The sequence below is a fragment of the Paramormyrops kingsleyae genome, chromosome 12 (assembly GCF_048594095.1).
Source record: "Paramormyrops kingsleyae isolate MSU_618 chromosome 12, PKINGS_0.4, whole genome shotgun sequence".
In the NCBI taxonomy this organism is placed as follows: Eukaryota; Metazoa; Chordata; class Actinopteri; order Osteoglossiformes; family Mormyridae; genus Paramormyrops; species Paramormyrops kingsleyae.
In genome coordinates, this window is record NC_132808.1 from 17,823,752 (window position 1) to 17,843,516 (window position 19,765).

The window sequence follows — 19,765 nt, forward strand, 5'->3', positions numbered from 1 at the left end:
CAGCAAAGCGACCACACGCACTTACCTGTTTATTCAGTACCTTGGTCTCTGTGCATCTCCATGAAAAATGTTTTTCTGTCCATAAAGTGCATCAGGAGATTGGGGTTAAAAAAGGGAATGAAAATGAGTAATAGGGAAAGGGGGCTTGACCCTCTGCACAATTATTATTTAGTAACATCTGTGATACTCTATGTTTATCAAGGCTATTCAAATCACAATCCTCAAAGTCCGAGCCCTGCTGATTTACCAGCCTTCCTTCACCTGTGAGCCAGGTGTGAAGCCTCCAGCCAATCAGAATCAATAATTATTAAACTAACTACCTGGGAGAACTGAAAACAAGGCCTGGATTTGGAATCGAGGTCCAGATTTGAAGAGCCCTGATGTATAGTCTATGTTGCTGGTTGGTTATTGCTCTGCGTTACTACTCCAGGTTCTGTTATTTTTGTTGGTTTATTTTACTTTAATGTGACCAATTACACCAAAACTAATTCCCTGCAATGTGCTTGGCAAATAAAGTTGATTTTGCTTCTAAATTCATAAACATTATGTATTCAATTACTTTCAAGCAGTTTTACACATCAGTGTAAATTACACAGGCCCAGGGAATTTACATGACTCAAAGCTTAAATAGCTTATGAAGTATAAATATTTACATGTAAGACACAGAAGGTGGCGCACTGCTTAAGGAGCCGGGCGTACGGTACGAGCAAAGCATTCCCAGGGGGGGGAGACTGCTGTTAGCCTCCAGGGGCCCAGCTGCTACGAGTTGTTTTGGGGAAAAAAAACTCTCCGCTAAGAAAATTACCCGACATACGGTTTGCAGTGCAGCCAGGAGCCAAGCACAGCAGATGGCTAAAATCCGGGGACGCGGCGCAGCACGGGAACGTTCCGCCTGTTCTCTGGCCTCTCAAAACACGCGAGGCCATCACTCTGTGCTACTGAAGCCTTCAAGCTGGCCATTAATGTACCCAGGCCTCGTTCGAGAACCTACCTGCTGGAGATAAGGCATGGAATTACCACAAGACAGACAAACAGAGTAAGTGACAGCCAATAAGGCATGACTCAGATAACAAGCAAGAGACTTACGTCTCTGGAGCATTTTGATCAGTATCTTCCCATACAGTTGATGCAACATTTGGGTCATTATGACAGTGTATCTTCAGTGTTATCTATTTCTGGATGCTTTTTTGATAAAACAGCAACTATTTCTCCGTAGTCAGAAATAGCCACCTAAAATCAGCGTTTTACTTTTTTAAAAAATCACAAGTTGAAATTACCTAAAGGACAGTAATGTACTTGCAGATAAATAAAATCATTATGCTGCTTTAAAGATCCAAGTCTGAGTTCCTGATGATCAGCTGAGCAGGAGCCCAGCTGCCTTGACCAAAGACTTACAAGAGGAGGGAACAGGAAACTGCAGAAGAGAACAGAAGGCAAGGCCTGTCAAAGGAGGTGAGGGCCTATCGAATCGGCAGGCTTCCCTGCTCCCCCTGCCCTTGTCCCTCTGCCTCTCACGTTCCGTCCCTGTCTCTCCCAGCCCGTCTCACGTTCTCTCCATCTCTGGGGCAGCAGAGGAGAAGAGGGCGGAGTGGACTCAGTCATGCACTGCCAGTGACAAACGACTCATGCGGATGGGATGAAAGGACACTGTAAAACACAGTGTCTCGTCTGTGCGCGAGGTTTATGGCCTTGGGGGGGGAAAGAGAGGGGATTGATTAGGGCAAAGCTGACGGACGGCATTAAGGAGAAGTGCACTGCTTACATCTCTGTGCTGATCCCAGGGAGTTCTGAGGGCGTGTGTGTGTTCCTCGGGTGACAGGAACACACAGGAGAAAAGTCACTGCGAATCAGTGTGATGTTATGGTTTAGTGAGGAAAAAAATACCCCTGGGAGGGAATGTTTTTAACTGCACAGTATCAGTTTGTCTGAGCTTCCCATGCTGGGTCTTTCTGGCTGTGGGAAATACTCAGCTTTAAGGCCTGGCTCATTAGCAATAAACACTTTTGAAGGGTAGCTGACCTACTTCAACAAGTTTGTAAATGAACAAAGGTTAGCCCTTATTACCACCGTCATCTACCGTCATTAAAACATGAAATTCGTAAAGTACACACGCTCAGGGTCTGTTTGGAAATTTATGTTCTTAGAGTATAATTCAGTTTCAAAATGCTAAAAGATATAGTGTGTAAATACAATTCTGCAGCTTCTCACGGATACATTCTCAGCGTTTGCTCTGTAGCAGAGTCGCAACATATGAATCACAAAAAACACAGCTCCAACGTCCATTTAGAGCAAATTTACCCTCTGGTATGTTATACATGTGCAAATAATTAAGAATAATATAAAACTGAAAAGGCCATCATGGCTGAAACTCCTGCACCAGACAGCAACCGACAAAATATGAGGAGACTCTTCTTCTAAGATTCGGCTTCTTTTTTAAAAGATGCTTGTAGGCTGCACAAACACACATGTCCTCGTGCACGCGCACGCGCACACATTCACACACAAGCAGATCCTCACGCGGTGGTGTGAATTTCTACATTCGTCGATGACCTACTTTAGATCTGGCATAAAGGAAGGATCAAGTTAAACAGTGACCAACAGTATTAATTCAGGGAATGCTTAAACTATATGTTTCTAAAATGCGAAATTATTCTATTAAAATAACGTGTGACTATTTTACCCCTTTGGCAAGCTGCCAATGAGATCATCCAAACGGTTTTACAATATTCTTGTTGATAAATTTATATGTACATGTCTGCAAGCATAATGATAAGAAAGAAAAAGAAACGTGAAAACTGTTATAACCAAAACTGTGCTGTACAGAATTGCAGGCAGTATTCTACTGAGGCACCTTATCAACATGTCAGCAGAGTTAGTGGACAGTCTATAAATCTAAAAAAGAACTCAATGAATGCAAACTTTAGCTTTGTATAGGCCTCAGAGTTAACTGCCAAAAAGCAAAGATTGACTGCTTGGCTGCACACTGGTTGGCTGTGTCCAATCAGAAGGTTGCAAGAGGAGCATCTGCAAGATCATCAGTTATTTCTCTGCAACACACAGAAGCATTCGGTGGTTGGGGTTGGACGACAAGGTCAAATCTCATCGGCTGCAGTATAGCTGCTTAAAGTTGGAATCGGATTGGCCAGGAAAGCAGAGTTTGGCCGATAAACACATAACCCCCACATCCAGGAGAAAAATAAGCAGTTATAAACTTGGGAATCATGTTTCAGATGTGAGAGCGTTGTCGTGTTGATGTCGAGCACATGTGAGTCTCCTGTTGGCCGTGAATTAAATATTAAAGGGAATGTGATGCTGGAACGTAGTTATACACAGTAGTGTAGTGAGACTGCAGGCTGTGCATAGCTGTATTATAGACACAGAAAAACAAGAACATTATGGAACAATGTCAGCGCTCAAGGATCTACATTTTAATCCAAGCACTCTCCCATATCTTTGCTGTTTACAGCAAGCAGTCATGCTTCACGAGGGTTCGATCACACCCACCGCTTAACTCCACATGCACGTATACCCACAAGAAGAGTGTGCTCTGATAAATCACTTTGGTACGATGTCAGGGCAGCTGGACAAGTGGGTTCTTTTTAATGGAAACTCGAGACCATCAGAGGGCAAACAAAAAATATACACTGCCAAGAACCAAATACATTTGTACTGAAGTAGGTCACAAAAGGCAGTACTGGGCCTTACAAATACAGCAGTGCTCCTGTATCCGCAGGTGATACAGTATGTTCCAAGACTTACTGTGCCTCCAGTCCGTGGATAATAGTGAACTATCCACGGACCCCATAAATAACGTGCTTTTCGTGTACTTACATATGGTAATTGATAAGTTATGCGCAGTAAGACATTAGCAACATTAAATTCAGTAATAATAAGGTACATTGTACATTATTATACAGTACTGTACTCTCTTTCGAAAGAAAGAAAGGGATTCTCAAGAGACAATGAGACAAAATGTCATGCGCCATGGGATGACGGAGCAATGAAAATCATGCTTTTTATACCCCTGAAAGGATGAAGGAACAATGAAAAAACAATGAAAAAGCATAGTGCGGTAAACCGTAGATACCTGAAACGGCGGCGTCTACTATACCACCACTGAATTCAAAGTAAAATCATTCATGAAACAGACCGAATCAAAATTAAAAGCAGCAACCATCCTAAAGAACTTAAGGTGAAGATATTAAATCAAAGGAGGAAATTGTCTAAAATGTGTGGGGTACTGTGGTTAGCTGATGAAAGCGTGTTCACTTCAATAGAGAACTGCAAGCTGCATTGATTTTAAATTTTCACACTCCAAAGGGACATTTCAGTCCTTGAAAATCTCCATAATTGCCCAGCCTATCAAACATGTCCTTGTACATCTTAAAGGAAAAAGGCTCGTTATTCCTCACTAGCAAGAAACCAGAAGAAGCCCTATTATCCACAACTGTACCCATAATACACCAGGCTCTGCACCTCCACACTCTGGCGTGCTGGATGACACTGTGTGCTCCAAGACCATGTCTGAACACCGAGACCTAGAGTTTGAGGAAGTGTGTGCGGACAGACATTTTTAAAGAACTGGGAAAGTTTCCAGCACGACCTGACAAGAACAGGCATCACATCTAAGAAAAGACAAAGAGCTGCTTTATGGAGAGAGGGCTCTTACACTCTCTGGGAGCAGGGACTGGGCCAGAACTCACATCTGAAACACAAATGCCCTGCGCAGCAACTGCCGAGGAAGTCACCATCACCGTAATGGGCATCCTTATGCTGCATGAATCACCTCAGTTAGAAAACAGATGGATAGATGGCTTTTGTATGGAGATCATGATTGATGGGTGGGATTTACATCCGTCCTGGAAAACACCTCTAATCATCACAAAAACCAAGGTCCTGAGTCTCTGAGGTCATAAAAGATCCCTGGGCGTCTTTAGAAAGAACAGTGATGGTACCCTGACTCCCTGGCTGCGTCCACTGTTGCTCTTCTAAATCTGCCCTCCTAATCATCTCCTATATCTAACTTGTGAATTCTCTCCTCCCCCTTCATCACCTTAGCTACTGTGTGGTGAGCAGAATGGCTGCTGTGGCATCATCCAGGTGGGGGCTACACAGTGTTAGTGGTTGAAGTGGTTCCCCAATGGTTCTGTAAATCACTTTGGGTGTCCTTAAAAGGCTATATAAATGTAACAAAAATGTAATGGGAGAGGTGTAGAGAGTTTGTGTCCAGGGAGGGTTGGGTCCTTGATTATTTTCTCAGAAATCCATCACACCCGGTGCAGCCGCACAGCTGAAAAAATAATCAAGAACCCAACCCACCCTGGACACAAACTCTCTACACCTCTCCCATCTGGTAGATGCTACAGAACCCTGTGTGCACGCACAACCTGGCTGAGGAACAGTTTTTACCCCACATCCATCACACTTCTGAACTCACAGCACTGATCTCAAACATTTTGATGCAATACCCCATCATGTGCAATTTCCATATTTATGTGCATTTTCACCACTGAAAACTCTACTTCTGTGAATTTACTTACAAACTTACCAGCACCTTATTTTGTGTGTGTGTGTGTGTGTGTGTATATATATATATATGGATATATATATATATCCATTCATTCAACTCTGTATACCTTTTGAGAACTTAGTTTCCAGCTATAAGAGGAAGTACTGAAGGCTCAATTTTATTTGATAGTACAAGAGTACAGCCAGTGTCCATAAAACAACATTTTGTGTCATTACCCCAAATTATTAATAAAGTTATATTACAGACACAAACAACCAAATCTACAGGCTAGTGAGGCTACCCAGCAGGATCTGTGGATTCCCCTTATCTATGATGCTTATTTTGGACATTAACAATAAGAAATCACAACATCTGTCCATCTTTGTCCATCAAAGGCTGAAGGCCTTTTCTCAGGCAGCACTGGGTACCAGGCGGGGTAAGATAGGAATGGGAAGCCAGTCCATCGCACAGTGGACAGGGGTAGTCTGTAGCGCAGTGGGACAAGCCTCAGAGCCTGTGGTCAGAAGGTCAGCTGATAGAGTCTGACCTTGGCAGAATAGTCACATATCTGTGGGCCCTGGAGCAAGGCCCCTAACCTCCAGCTGTCTGAGTGCCACAGGGGGGCTGCCCCTTCGCTGTGACCCCCAAGCAAAGTAAAAGGAGGATTTCCACATGAGAGATTAATACAGTATCATTGTTCTGTTCTACATAGAAACACTCTGTCCACAGTTTAGAAACATCAGTCTACCTAACTGTGTGTCTCTGGAGTGCGGAAAGAAACCAGAGAATCGCAGGGAAATGGGCAGGCAAAGTCCACGCATGTCACACAACAACAAAAAGAGGGGGTGGCATGGTGGCGTGGTGGTTAGCACTGCTCCCTAGGACCCGGGTTCGACTCTGCATCCAGGCTCCATGTGATAGGTTGGTGCCCCATCCTGGGTTGTTCCCTGCCTCTGGGATAGGCTCCAGACCCCCCAGGACCCTGAATGGGGCAACAGAAACCGGAGTTCAGATCAACCACCCTCTCTTGACATCATCTCCACTATGCCTTTGGTGCACGAAGCTGTGCTGTTATTGCATTTTAATTAAATTTAATTACATTTTCTTGGCATGTTAATGCACCAAGAAAAAGATTCTCACAGGTGAATAGATCAATAGTGCTTGGAGCATTTTGCCAGCATCTTCAGCTGAATGTGAGCAAAGTCCTGGCAAAGTTTTCAGCCAAGCGAGGCCTTCGGAAGCCAGCAGTCATCAAGGCGCATGTCAGCCTCAGCCTGGTGGAAGGGCCTGCGCTCATCTGGGGCCCTGTCACCGGCTGCAGCAATCATCTTACAAATCCCTCCAGCAGCAGATGCCTCAGCAAAAGTGGACAGTAACTGCGAGGCCGCGAATTCTGATTCCGTCTGAGCATTTATGACTTCCAGCAGATTCCCCAGACTGAGCAGACACTAACTTTCATCATCAAGCCTCACAGCATGTGTTTGTGTTCGATAATGTTAGCAAGAGAAATGTGTTTGTGTCCAATGAAGTGCTAAGTTAAATCTAAATGTCTTCAAAATGTCTCTCTTTATTATTTGTATAGCTAGTTTTTGTATGTTTGACAACTACGCATAGATGGGAAGTCATACATTCCTCAATAAATCCCTTAAATTTCTGTAAATTCACACAAATTTCTGTGAAAACTCCCAGAATTTGCATCCTTAATAAGAAGATGTCTGGGATGAACCTTGCCAGAGCTGGACTGGGATTAAAAATCAGCCCAGGACTTTGGAGAGGTCCCCCATGATAAATTGGTCCACATACCCATCAGCTTACTGGGTAAATGCCCGGTGTGTTACAAAGTCAGTCTGGCCTGAAAAGTGGTGCAGACTCCACGCCCGCTGTGACCCTGCACTGCGTAAGTGGATGCACTGCACAAGTGGTGCAGACTGCACGCCCGCTGTGACCCTGCACTGCGTAAGTGGATCCAGTGCACAAGTGGTGCAGACTCCACGCCCGCTGTGACCCTGCACTGCGTAAGTGGATCCAGTGCACAAGTGGTGCAGACTCCACGCCCGCTGTGACCCTGCACTGCGTAAGTGAATCCAGAGCACAAGTGGTGCAGACTCCACGCCCGCGGTGACCCTGCACTGCGTAAGTGGATCCAGTGCACAAGTGGTGCAGACTCCACGCCCGCGGTGACCCTGCACTGCGTATGTGGATCCAGTGCACAAGTGGTGCAGACTCCACGCCCGCCGTGACCCTGCACTGCGTAAGTGGATCCAGTGCACAAGTGGTGCAGACTCCACGCCCGCCGTGACCCTGCACTGCGTAAGTGGATCCAGTGCACAAGTGGTGCAGACTCCACGCCTGCCGTGACCCTGCACTGCGTAAGTGGATCCAGTGCACAAGTGGTGCAGACTCCACGCCCGCCGTGACCCTGCACTGCGTAAGTGGATCCAGTGCACAAGTGGTGCAGACTCCACGCCCGCGGTGACCCTGCACTGCGTAAGTGGATCCAGAGCACAAGTGGAATAAGTAAATGAAAACATGCATCTTCATGTAAAAAAAATTGTTAATATTGACGGGAATTCTAGCCTAGGACAGCATAATTACTAAACGTAGAGTTAAAAGTAAATCTGTACTTAGTGAATTTTATTTCATTACTCTGCATGTCCCTACTAAGTGCATAATCAGTCCTTCCCATATTGCTCGTGCCCATTAGATATCGCCCATTACCACAATCATCTCTTCCTGAGTCACTGAAGGTGTTAAGAGTTCTCCAAACACGCCCACTATATCTGAGAACTAATGCAGAACCTTCTCAACAGATGTTTTCAGTCCCCATCATTACACCTCACATCCAAACAGGGAGAAAAGTTCAGCACGCAGTCATTATTCAAAGGTTAAATACAGCTGAAATTCAAATCACGCAGTACAAATCAGAAGTGGTAGTTTAGATCCAAAAAGTAAAAATCCAGAGCAAGATTTAGTTTCAATCAACCAGTTGAGTACTTTTTTGACAGTGAGTCTTTATACTCAGCTGATTGGCTGAAACAAAATCTTGGTCTGGATTTTAACTTTCTGGACCAGAAATATCTACCTCAGATACATATATAGATTAAAAACCAGACAGCTAGTCCCAGGGACAATTTAAAAAGGAGTGAATTCACCTATTTGAAAATAGCGTGATTTCTTGAGATTCAAATCTTTCAAACTAGGTTTCCAAAAGCTAATTTCCTGCTGGAATATACTATGAATAAGAGAGCATCGGCCTGGGGCAGGATGCTATACGACAGCGACGGTGTCCAGCATGTTGATGGAGAGGCCGTTTAACGAGGCCGTTTAATGATCCATCTCAGCCATGGCTGCACCTCAAAGGCAGGTTTCTTCTGCGGCCATGCAAACATGCACACCTGAGCAGAACCTATACACCGACAGACACGGAGAGCAAACATACCACAGAATGGCGGAACAATAAAATCCCGCAGTGCTGGAAGCCTCTGAATTAATTTCACACACGTAACAAAGGAAAGAATTTGTTAAAAGCAGGGAAAATGGACACTTATAAAAATCGTACATAGAGCTCTGCTGCAAATAATTGAATTTCCTCCCAGAAATCAGATAGGATCAGTGGCATTCTCGCACATTAAGTTAATGCTGTTACGTCGATACAAATATAAGGAACAAAAGGTATTGCTGCATAATGCAAGGCATTTAGCCCAGACTGAATGGGTCTGCTCCTTTTCATAGATAAAAGAAATCAGAGTGTTTTTGTTGGAAGGTATTTAAACATCTGCATAAGATTGACGGCACGGACGACACACTGTACCACAAACATGAACACGTTTGTGAGTCAGCCCAAGGCGATGGGATACAGCATGTAAATGACATAGCAGACACTGACACACATGACCAGTCAGTATGAGGCTGGAGCTCTACGAATGCATCTCAGGATGAGCATCACGGTATAATCAAACCTGCCTTTGTATGTGTTTGATTTATTTATTTTGCTGCAAATCTTAAGTGAATAGAAAGAGCCGGAGAGCAGAGCAGTCTGACTCTTCTAGAATGTTCTACCATCTGTGGCATCTTACTTGACCGATGAAGCGAACTTGAATACCCAGAAACATTGGGGAACTTTGTTTTTGCTACATTCACACCCCATATGTGCTTCTCGGGTTAATTTGGCATTCAGAAGTCTGCCACAGTGCCTCCCCCCAGACACCACCCTCTCTCTAAAAGTCTCCTTCTCTTGCTCACAAGCTCTCAATGAATATTAACCAGCACACACTAAGACACACCATGATGTTTACAGCCATCTCCCAAAGCTCACATTAATAATGACACAACATACAAAAAAAAAAAACAGCAAATTAAGTGATGACTCTAGGTCTTTTTCAGTATCCATACTTGACTGGTATTGTGTTCTTGCATAACTGTTTGATGTCATCTCCCATTGAAAAAGTACATTTCCAATACTGAAGAACTGAAGTACAGAGGACAATTAAAAATCCCCGGATGCTGCCCCCCCCCCCCCCACCCCCCCAAATATCAGGGATACATCAACTGCATCCACTCCAACGAGAACAAGCCCATGATTCATTGCATCCCAAGTGCGTTCTTGGGTGGCAGATTAGCAAGAATGCTCTTGCCAAGAACACAAGTACGCTCTTTGTGTTCTTGGTATTGATGAACAATCTCTATGATGGAAAAGTACAGCTTCATTAACCATAAGCCTACATGTCACATGACATGATCCATTTTGACCAATACCGGTCATAACCGATATGGTACCTTGGCCAGCATCATCGCCGGCAGCCCCTGTCTGAGACAAAGTGAAATTGGCTGGCAAGTAAGCGCCCCTTCAGAAGCTGCCGCCCTAGGCAGCCGCCTGTATCACCTGTAGGATTAACCAGCATCGATCATGACTTAAACTCAATGTGCAGTCATAATCCTGCAGTTATTAACCAGGGCTTTCGCAAGAAGGACAGATTTATGTGTTTGTGAAACTACTGAGCTAGTGCATTGTCCAGTTTAAGAATTCAAATTTTCCTTAAATGTATTGAATCTACTGAAATAATATTAACAAACTTCAGATTATAAGCAATGAATAGTAAGGTGAGTTGCAGATATCAAAAACATTTAACTAGCAACAAAGCAAAAAGGTGTTTGACAAACACAGAGTCTAGGTTTCACTGCCGGCTGAATAGTAAGGAATACAGCTATGGGTATTTAAAAATGCAAATAAATATTTATATATTTATATCCTTTGCTCAAAATACAGGTGATCTCAAATTTTCTCAACCAAGAACACAAAGATCATACTTGTGGTCTTGGCAAGACTGGTCTTGCTAACTTGAGTTCCAGGAACGAACTTAGGGCACACTGAATCATGGGACTGATCTCGTTCGATGAGGATGCAACTGATGTTTCCTTGACATTTTCCGTACTCTGTACTGTACTTGTCTTCTTTAGTATTGGAACTGGTCTTCGACAATGGAAGATGACGTACATGAGAACGCCAGTACGGTCAAGTATGCATAATGAGATTCACCCATAGTAAACTTATCCGGGGCATGCTGTTTGCGCATTAGATTTACATCTTACAGGTAATCCTGCTGCAGCGGTTTTCAAGAATTCCCGTATAGGTATGACTAATTATCCCCATTTAATATTGCATACCTATATCACTTTAAAATTCTGTGCACGCAAACGGGCTCTATACGTGAAGATCTTTTGTACATTAAATGGAGGTATTTATTTTGAAAAGCATGTGAATTTATTATGCCACAGTTATTATACCCGAAAGCTTTAAATGCCTCAATTCTTCACTTGTCAGAATGTTTGAGATAAATAGATACATGTTAAGTGAAGTTAAGTAAATGCAGCAAACATTCACACATACCCATCCCGCTATATAATTAGTTAGAATTGTGTTACAATTCTTAATTCGCGCTGCGTTTGTCTGGAGTTCCATATGTAGCTATAAGCACGGCGTCCTAGCATTGCTTCCTTTTCATGGGGGGAAATTGGAAAGTGACAAATGGATTCATTCCGTAACTCCGCTCCAATCAAACATATGGACACGTGGAAACAGTGACCTCCAGTGTGCCAATAACGTACAGATGGACTGATCGTAGGTTTGTCCAATTAGCCATGGCTATTTACCACTATTATATATTTTTTAAATTTTATATATAAATGCTTGTTTACTGCGTTTTAAATTCTGGGTTGGTTGTTGGTAATTATTTGCTCAGTTAATCGCGGGTGTTGTACATAATTACACTATTCTCTCGCTTTTAACATAAGTATGGAATTGGAAATTTTCACACAGGGTATATAAAAACAATATTATGGATTCATTACTAGCGACAGCACTATTTCCGCTTGCAAAATTAGCATTAATAAAAAAACAGCAATACGGCCCTTAATTATACAGCCCCGCGAAACTGACCAGGATAAGATATTATAAGCTGGATAGATGCAAGTATGGATAATAATAGTGTAAAAATGTGAAGATCACACCTTTTAGAAGCATAATACTTGTCTGCCTAGGCTGGGCGGTACTTCAGTTACTTTAATGTGAACAACACGTGGGCTTCTCGGTCTCAGCCGAACACACGGAGACACACATACAGACGCGTAAAGGCGCTGCTGTGCGGCGAAATCGGGGCGCTCGAGAGCGGATTGCGGCTTCTGGGGAGACTCTACTAAGGGCGCCTGGATGTCCTCCTCTCTCCGGATCAGCAGACTGAATATTACAGTACTTACCTTTCAATGGAGAATGATTTTGATGGAGTTTATTTAGAATAAAAAATAACACTATAAAATCCACACGAATGCGTCCGACTGACCTGGAATTCGGATACTTTTCAAGGATGTTTACAAAATAAAGCTTTTTTTTTTTTTTTTTTTTTTAATAAATAAAACAAGTTAAGAAGTTAAGATGGATGCATTAAATTTTAGTGAAATCGATGCCTCGGAGGTAGTGCCTTCAAATTCATCTTTATCGGTGGAAAGCCAATATTCCCTGGCCGCGATGGCGGGTCTCGCTGCACTTGTAAGCTTTCTGATTGTCTTTACCATTGTCGGAAACGTTTTGGTCGTAATCGCGGTACTAACAAGCAGGGCGTTAAAAGCACCTCAGAACCTGTTTTTGGTGTCGCTGGCCAGCGCAGACATCCTCGTGGCCACACTTGTCATGCCCTTTTCTCTGGCGAACGAACTCATGGGGTACTGGTTTTTCGGTAAAGTTTGGTGCGTGATTTATTTAGCTCTAGATGTTTTATTCTGCACATCGTCGATCGTGCATCTGTGCGCAATCAGTTTAGACAGATACTGGTCCGTGACACAAGCGGTTGAATATAATCTGAAAAGGACGCCTAAGAGAGTAAAGTGTATTATTGTGATTGTTTGGGTAATCTCCGCTGCCATCTCTTCTCCACCGTTAATTTCGATTGACAGAAACAACGAGAACGTGCTCTACCCTCAGTGTATGCTGAACGACGACACTTGGTACATTCTCTCCTCCAGCATCGGCTCCTTTTTCGCTCCCTGTATCATCATGATCCTAGTGTACATCAGAATATACCAGGTTGCCAAAACAAGGACCAGAACTATGTCTGAGAAAAAGCACGGCTCAGATCGCTCTCAGACTGAGAACGGAGTGAGCAGGGGAAGCTCTTTAAATGGAGAGAAGGAGAGGGAGAACGGACACTGCCAATCAGTCCCAGGGGAACAAAAGCCAGGGGAGACAGATGACATGGACCAGGAGGAGAGCACCTCCTCAGAGGGGAAGGGCAAGAAGCCCAGAGAAGGGAGCTCCAGGAGAAATAGGAGGAGCAGCAGAAAGAACAGCTCCCTGTCTAAACAGTCCAGTAGGATATCAAGGGCCAGTAGTAAATCCATCGACCTCTTTTCCTCGCGCAGGAAGAGGAGAAGCACGGGATCCCGCAAAAAGGTCTCCCAGGCTAGGGAGAAGCGGTTCACCTTCGTGCTGGCAGTGGTCATGGGGGTCTTCGTCCTCTGCTGGTTTCCCTTCTTCTTCAGCTACAGCCTGTATGGGGTCTGCAGGAAGTCCTGCGAGATCCCAGAGACCCTGTTCAAGTTCTTCTTTTGGATTGGCTATTGCAACAGTTCCCTTAACCCCGTCATTTACACCATCTTCAACCAAGACTTTCGGAGGGCGTTTCAGAAAATTCTTTGCAAGTCGTGGAAAAAATCTTTCTGAGGTCTCTCTGAGGCGGCTGATACAATGAGCAGATCCTACCACAGCAGGACAGACATTATGGCAACACCCTACTGCCTCTTCGGCATAGACAATCTAAAACATGATGGTTTAAAAATGTATGAAATATTACGAAATCTTTGATTTTCTTTTTCGAACTCGGCTGCGGGACGCTAAACTTGGTTTGCTGCTAAATTTCCAGTATTTTTGTTGTAAATAAGCCAAAAGAACAGTAAAGAACTGTGTCAGAACCACTTCCTACCCTCCATTTCTGCAGGCAGTGTGAGATTCAAGCGGGTGTGTCCATGTTTCCAAGTCAGCACATTAGTGAAGCACACTTTGCTCAGTGTCAGTTCCTGGAAAGGATGTGAAAAGGCACCCTCCTGTCACTGTATTGGCTGTCACTGTGTAGGTGGGAGCAGGTGATGTCGCCCGCTAATCAAGGTGCTGCAGCAGAAATGCAACCCTGCCAAATGCCACGTCTGAGCTGTGCAGCCTCACTGGGTCTGTTTTTCTCCACTGCAGATACGGGCTTAAATATAGTTGCCTTTATTTGTTGGTTCCGGTGTAATTTATGTACTGTGGTAGCGATGCTCTTCATTTCACGCTGCAGGGGACTGGCAAATAAATATTTTAAGATATTAAGTTCAATGCAATTTTTTTTTTGCAGTGACACGGGTACAGGGGCATACAGTACACAGCGCGCGATAAGCTTTAGGGCCTAAGACTGGGCATCCACATTCAATATTTGTTTGCTGGTTGAGGAGAGAATTAGGGACACTTATTTTTACCTTTCTATGCAAATGGAAGTAAAATAAATGTATTGCCTGGCAACAGGAAACAAAAATACACCTTCTCTTAGATTTGTGCACTTAAGCTGGTTCAAAACAGCAAGTGATCACTCTCAGGCTTATTCATATAGACACTCGGCAGTTGCTCTGCGGGGTGTGGAAGTGGGGGGGGGGCGGTGTCTCAGGGTGTACTTAGTGCACGGAATGCTGTCTGTTTGAGGTCCCAGTGAAAGGTGCTAGGGACCTCAGGTATTCCTGCTTATAACCTTGGCAGCTGCTCAGCCACACAGGCGTGCGGAAAGTGGATTCGGGAGTGAGATCCATCTGAAACTTTAATGAGGACGGGGCTTAGATTCAAGATACTTTATTTCCTGTGCAACAAGTGCAGCAGAATGCTCACTCACTCAGCTGCACCCAGTAATTAACTATACAAGTAAATAATATACTACAGCCATGCAAGAGTACAGTGGAAATAAGTAACACTTAGTCATTAAAAATCACATAAAGTGCAGGTGTGAGGTATATTACAGTAGCAAAGATTGCGCTGTTTATGATGCAATCAGAGAAAACAGCTTGTGGCCAGGGTGGTTAAGTCCTGTAATATTTTATGTGCTTTACCGTGGCAGCAGTCGATTAAAGGCAGCCCAGATGATCTTCTATGGCAATCTCACAAGCCTCTATATGATCTTCCAGTCTTGACCTGTGGCCTTATCATACATTAATATTGTGGATAAATGTCTCCACATCTCATTCAAGGTTTCTTCAACTGCCTTTGCGCGTGCCGTTTAGAATGTGATGGCTGCGCTCAGATTCTAGGTGCAATATCAATATCATTCTGTAGGACGGAGAGGAGAGCCGTGATATAACCTGGAAGGTCGTCACTGAATCTGTACCAGAATTTCAGGAAAATCGATCAGGTAATTGGCCTTATCTCAGCCCTGCAGATCATTGCCATTGATGGTATTAGTCTGCTTCACATCTGCTTGCTTTAGAGCGCAGCTTTCATAGGTCATTTTCAAATCAAGTATACATGGTGAAATTCTGCAGCTGCTAGTATGAAGGTCCACAAAACTCTACTTGAAAGTTTATAAGTTGATCAGCTTCACCCCTTCAGACAACTCCAACAGATGAAGTTTAACTTAAACTGTATTACTGTGTCTCCAAGGTATAATGCAGCGAGGCAGGGGAGGACTTCATACATTGTTAATGTCTGAATTTACTACTGCTATTGGTGAACATAGCACACAAGCTGGACTCTGAACCTCAAGCAGTGGGTACAGAGAAATTGTTTTAAACAATGGTAAACATAAAAACGTAAGATTTCACAGGTGAGCTGTAACTCACAACTGCCAGACATTGTCTTCATAACCTTATAAGAAATGCTGCATCGCTCTCTACAGAGACACAGTAATAAAGTTTGGGTTCAATTTTGTCAGTCTGATCACTTCTGATCACACACAGCTGCATAAAATACTCTCCTTATTATTCATTGTTCAGTTTTGCAGTTCACATCAGAGTCATAATTATTGTGATCATTTACTTTGACGGATGACATTTATCACACCATGGAGCTGAAAGCAGGTACAGCCCACGCAACTCATAAAATGCTAATAGTGTAACCTCTGCTACTCTCGGTTATGACCGAGCACTGTATCACACTCCTTATCTTCTCCTTGTTGAGGAAGAAGCATTCCTTCACTCTTAGCACACAATGAAAATCACACAGAAGGCTGGTTTATTCAGGTGAGCGTTCAATACCTTCCGCACCTCCAGGGGGCGTCATTGTAATCAATTTCACTGCAGGTTGGAGAATATGTTTACATTGTACAATAGCTGACACCGAAAACATGAGGGGAGACAACTTAGTATCCAGACAATTGCTTCAGTAAATCAGTTTGTAGCTGAGGTTGAGTGAATACCAGCATGTACTGAGAACTTTTGAGTACCAGAAACATACTGAGCTAAAGTTACTCAAGTGTTTTATTTGGGTCAATGTATGCTAATAAATTAGCATGTAATCTGAAGTCCTGTGTAATATCTTAATCTGTATATTATCAGCAGCAAGTGTAATACCATTAAGTATGCTGAGATGTACCACTTGGGGTTGAGGCCACATGATTCAAGTCTATACCCTAAATTTACCATCATTTCCTTATATTTGCTCCTGTTAATTATCTACCTAATCTATATCTTTTATCAATATTTCCCATTTCTGTTGCGGTGGCGGTGATGCTGGGATAGATAAATGGTTTCACGGGTTCCAGGGCCTGCTGGATGTGAAATACATCTGAGATGTGAAATAATGTGAGGTTTTGTTGGTCTATAGAGAGAAACTGAATATCAGTGTGCAGACATCCACACACAATGGTGATTAACCGCCATGATGTCACTATGCCTGTCATTGGTAGGAAAGCATGACCCCGAATAGCTTCAGGTGTCATTGAGGGAGGAATAGTCAAAACTTCTGTAGCTGTTATGGAAAAGGAATTCATAGCAGAGGAATGACACACTGGATGAGGGGCACTAGGCAGGAGTCACTTAGTAGGAGTAACAAAGCGGCTGGTTGGAAATCAAAGATGGCATGTGACAGATTGTCGGTGGGCTCATAACCATCTCACGAAGAAAAGTCGTTTGACTGTGGTTTAGCAGGTTCCTTGGAGTTGTCTGGTTCTGGTATTTATATGGGTTGTTTTTCCCATCCAGAATAGTCTACTGGATATTCCAATAGCCAGTGACCGGTTAACTCTTTGTCCTCGATACCTTGACCTGCGATTGTGTTTCTTTATCATCACGTTTAGTGAAGAGGCCTTGTTACAGTATTTCTCGTGTGTACCGTTCATGGTGTCCGATTCTCTTTTCTGCCCAGTTTCCTACATTCTTGAAAATCCCTGCTCAGCCCTAGGTGACATGTATCATTTATAACGCAACTACATGTCGCAGTTTCAATTTCAAGTATTCCGCATGGATAAATGCACCAAATTCACATAAAAGATAAAAAAAAAATACTTCAGCAGTAGTAGCCAATCTGAAACCTAAAAAAAAATGTTAAAAGCACATGCATCCATTCATGAATACCGTTTTATGTCAAGTTACGTCTGATTGAGTCGCATCTGATTGCATTTACATCCGAGGTCCATGGCAAATAATATATACTGATTGAGAGACGCCTGTAAACGGATGTCGTAGGATAATAGTGGGTGGTATTGCTTAGTGTGCAGATGCAGGTGAGCAGCACTGCCAGCTGTATAATATCCCACTGTCCAAATCTAACTTGCAATACAGTGTGCATACAGTAATGTATATGTGACGGACAGCTACAATATCGAGATACGCCCAAATTAACTTGCTTCTGAATTAGGTCCCGGTCCCAAATCCTAACTCAACTCAACGCAAGGCTGCATGTATGTTCTTATACTAAAGGTTTGCAAATCATTTTTGACAAGTGGGTAATTCTGCCCTGGGCCTCTAGATAAACTTGACGTAAAACCCATTTTCGGCTGAACGTCCCATTACAGTGAAACATAAGCAAGAGCTGCGTCTGAAGCGAACGCAGCGGCCGTGTCCGCAATCCGTCCGGTTTGCATTTTCCAGAATCAATAGCAAGTAAACAGTTTCAATAAGAGCCATTTATAAGTGATGTCATGGCACTGCGGAACTGCATCGGTGGGGAGGGGGGGAGGGGTAGCCCTCCTTTGGCAAGCGACTTATTGATTTCAGTTATGATGGAAACACTTATTTAACTATAGAGGAGAAAGAGCAGCAAATAATAATTTAAACAGAGCTAGCAAACAAACAGTGCAGGCGCATCTGTTAGCCGAAGAACCACTTTATTTTGTTTACATATTACAAAGAATTCTTTTTCTTTTCTGGTTAACCTTGGCTGACAGATTGCTCGCTAATCCACCACTAGTTTGTTAATATATACAATATCAAACAGAATGAGTTATGGGGGAAAAATTCTGGAAATGCTCATGCAATTCTACCAGAAAGCCCACAAATACTGAGTAGCTTATGGATGTGTAAGGCTTATTAGCATATGGATGTGTAAGGATTATTAGTGTATGGATGTGTAAGGATTATTAGTGTATGGATGTGCAGGCTTATTAGTACCGCTCCTAGGGGACTAGGTGAGCATCACTGCCATCGCTGCCAACACCTCCCATCCGAGGTAAAGGGAAATCGGCTGGCACGTTGGCACTGCCTCAGAAGTTGGCACCATAGGTGGCCGCCCATGTTTCCTATAAGATTGACTAGCCCTGAGTCTTGTCATTAGGGATGCATCAAGAAAGATACCAGCATCAGGTATTGGGCCAATGCTGTGCTCATATACTCATACTCACACTCGTAAAAAATGTCCGATACCAAGAACCAATGCCACTTAATAGCAACATTACATTAAATCATTTTGCCTTTTTTTGTTTTGCTGCCCAATCAGATTTTGGCATCTAGCGAGAGATTTGTCAACCATATTGGTCCAGGTATGCCAGGTTGAATATTGGTCTGGTTATGTCAGATTAGGTCATTGTTAGTTTCAGTGGGATAAATGCTGTCTTAAGTACTCGTATCAGTACTCAGTATCAGCTTACTCAAATGTAAGTACTCGCATTCGTTCTTGGTTTGAAAAAAATGGTACCCTACTTGTCTTCCAACCTTAATAGCCCGCAGCACCAAAACTCATTTGGTTTACTAAAGCAATGAATGTAATACTTTGGACGACAAGTCCAAGCACCAGGAAATCAGGAGGCGGGCCTTGCTGAAGAGCTGGACCCAGTAGCCTGTCAGAAACTATTAAATGGCTGTCACCACTGTCACTATTCTGATATGCATCAGCTGACTGAAAAGAATGGCCTTGATTATTATCCATTGTCTGAGATTAATCACTGGGAGCTCAGCCTATTTGCACTTATACCATTGTCGACTCCTCAACAACACATACGTATGCGCTTCACTCATACGTCACTTTGGACAAAAGTGGCTGCCAAATACAAGGAAATGTGAATGTAAGTATTATGACAACAGAGAATAGTGCATATTAAGGGACTAGAGTCATGTGAGGTGGTGGTGGGGGGGGAGGTTCAAATGTTAGTGCAACAGGAAGGAGAATGTTGGGTCTGATCCTTGGTCCTGTTCTTCAGAACCTGGGTGGATGATTCCATTCCTAAGCTCAGGGAAGGAGAACTGCAAGTCAATCTGAAGCTGGCGAACTAGCAAAACTCCAGCAGGATAGTTAATGCCGCCCATATAGACATTTTGAAG

General features: G+C 43.4%; 1 protein-coding gene and 1 long non-coding RNA gene across 2 annotated transcripts; both read left to right on the forward strand.

Annotated features, from left to right (window-relative positions):
- Nucleotides 1–938: 938 nt before the first annotated feature.
- LOC140577716 (uncharacterized) lies at nt 939–1,645 on the forward strand. The gene is made up of 3 exons (XR_011981875.1): nt 939–1,036; nt 1,332–1,452; nt 1,538–1,645. It is a non-coding gene; the product is annotated as an uncharacterized lncRNA (long non-coding RNA).
- Nucleotides 1,646–12,118: 10,473 nt separating this feature from the next.
- LOC111842631 (alpha-2 adrenergic receptor-like) lies at nt 12,119–14,304 on the forward strand. The gene has a single exon (XM_023809460.2). The coding sequence runs from the start codon at nt 12,438–12,440 to the stop codon at nt 13,719–13,721; it is 1,284 nt and encodes a 427-aa protein (XP_023665228.1). The 5' UTR covers nt 12,119–12,437; the 3' UTR covers nt 13,722–14,304.
- Nucleotides 14,305–19,765: the final 5,461 nt, after the last annotated feature.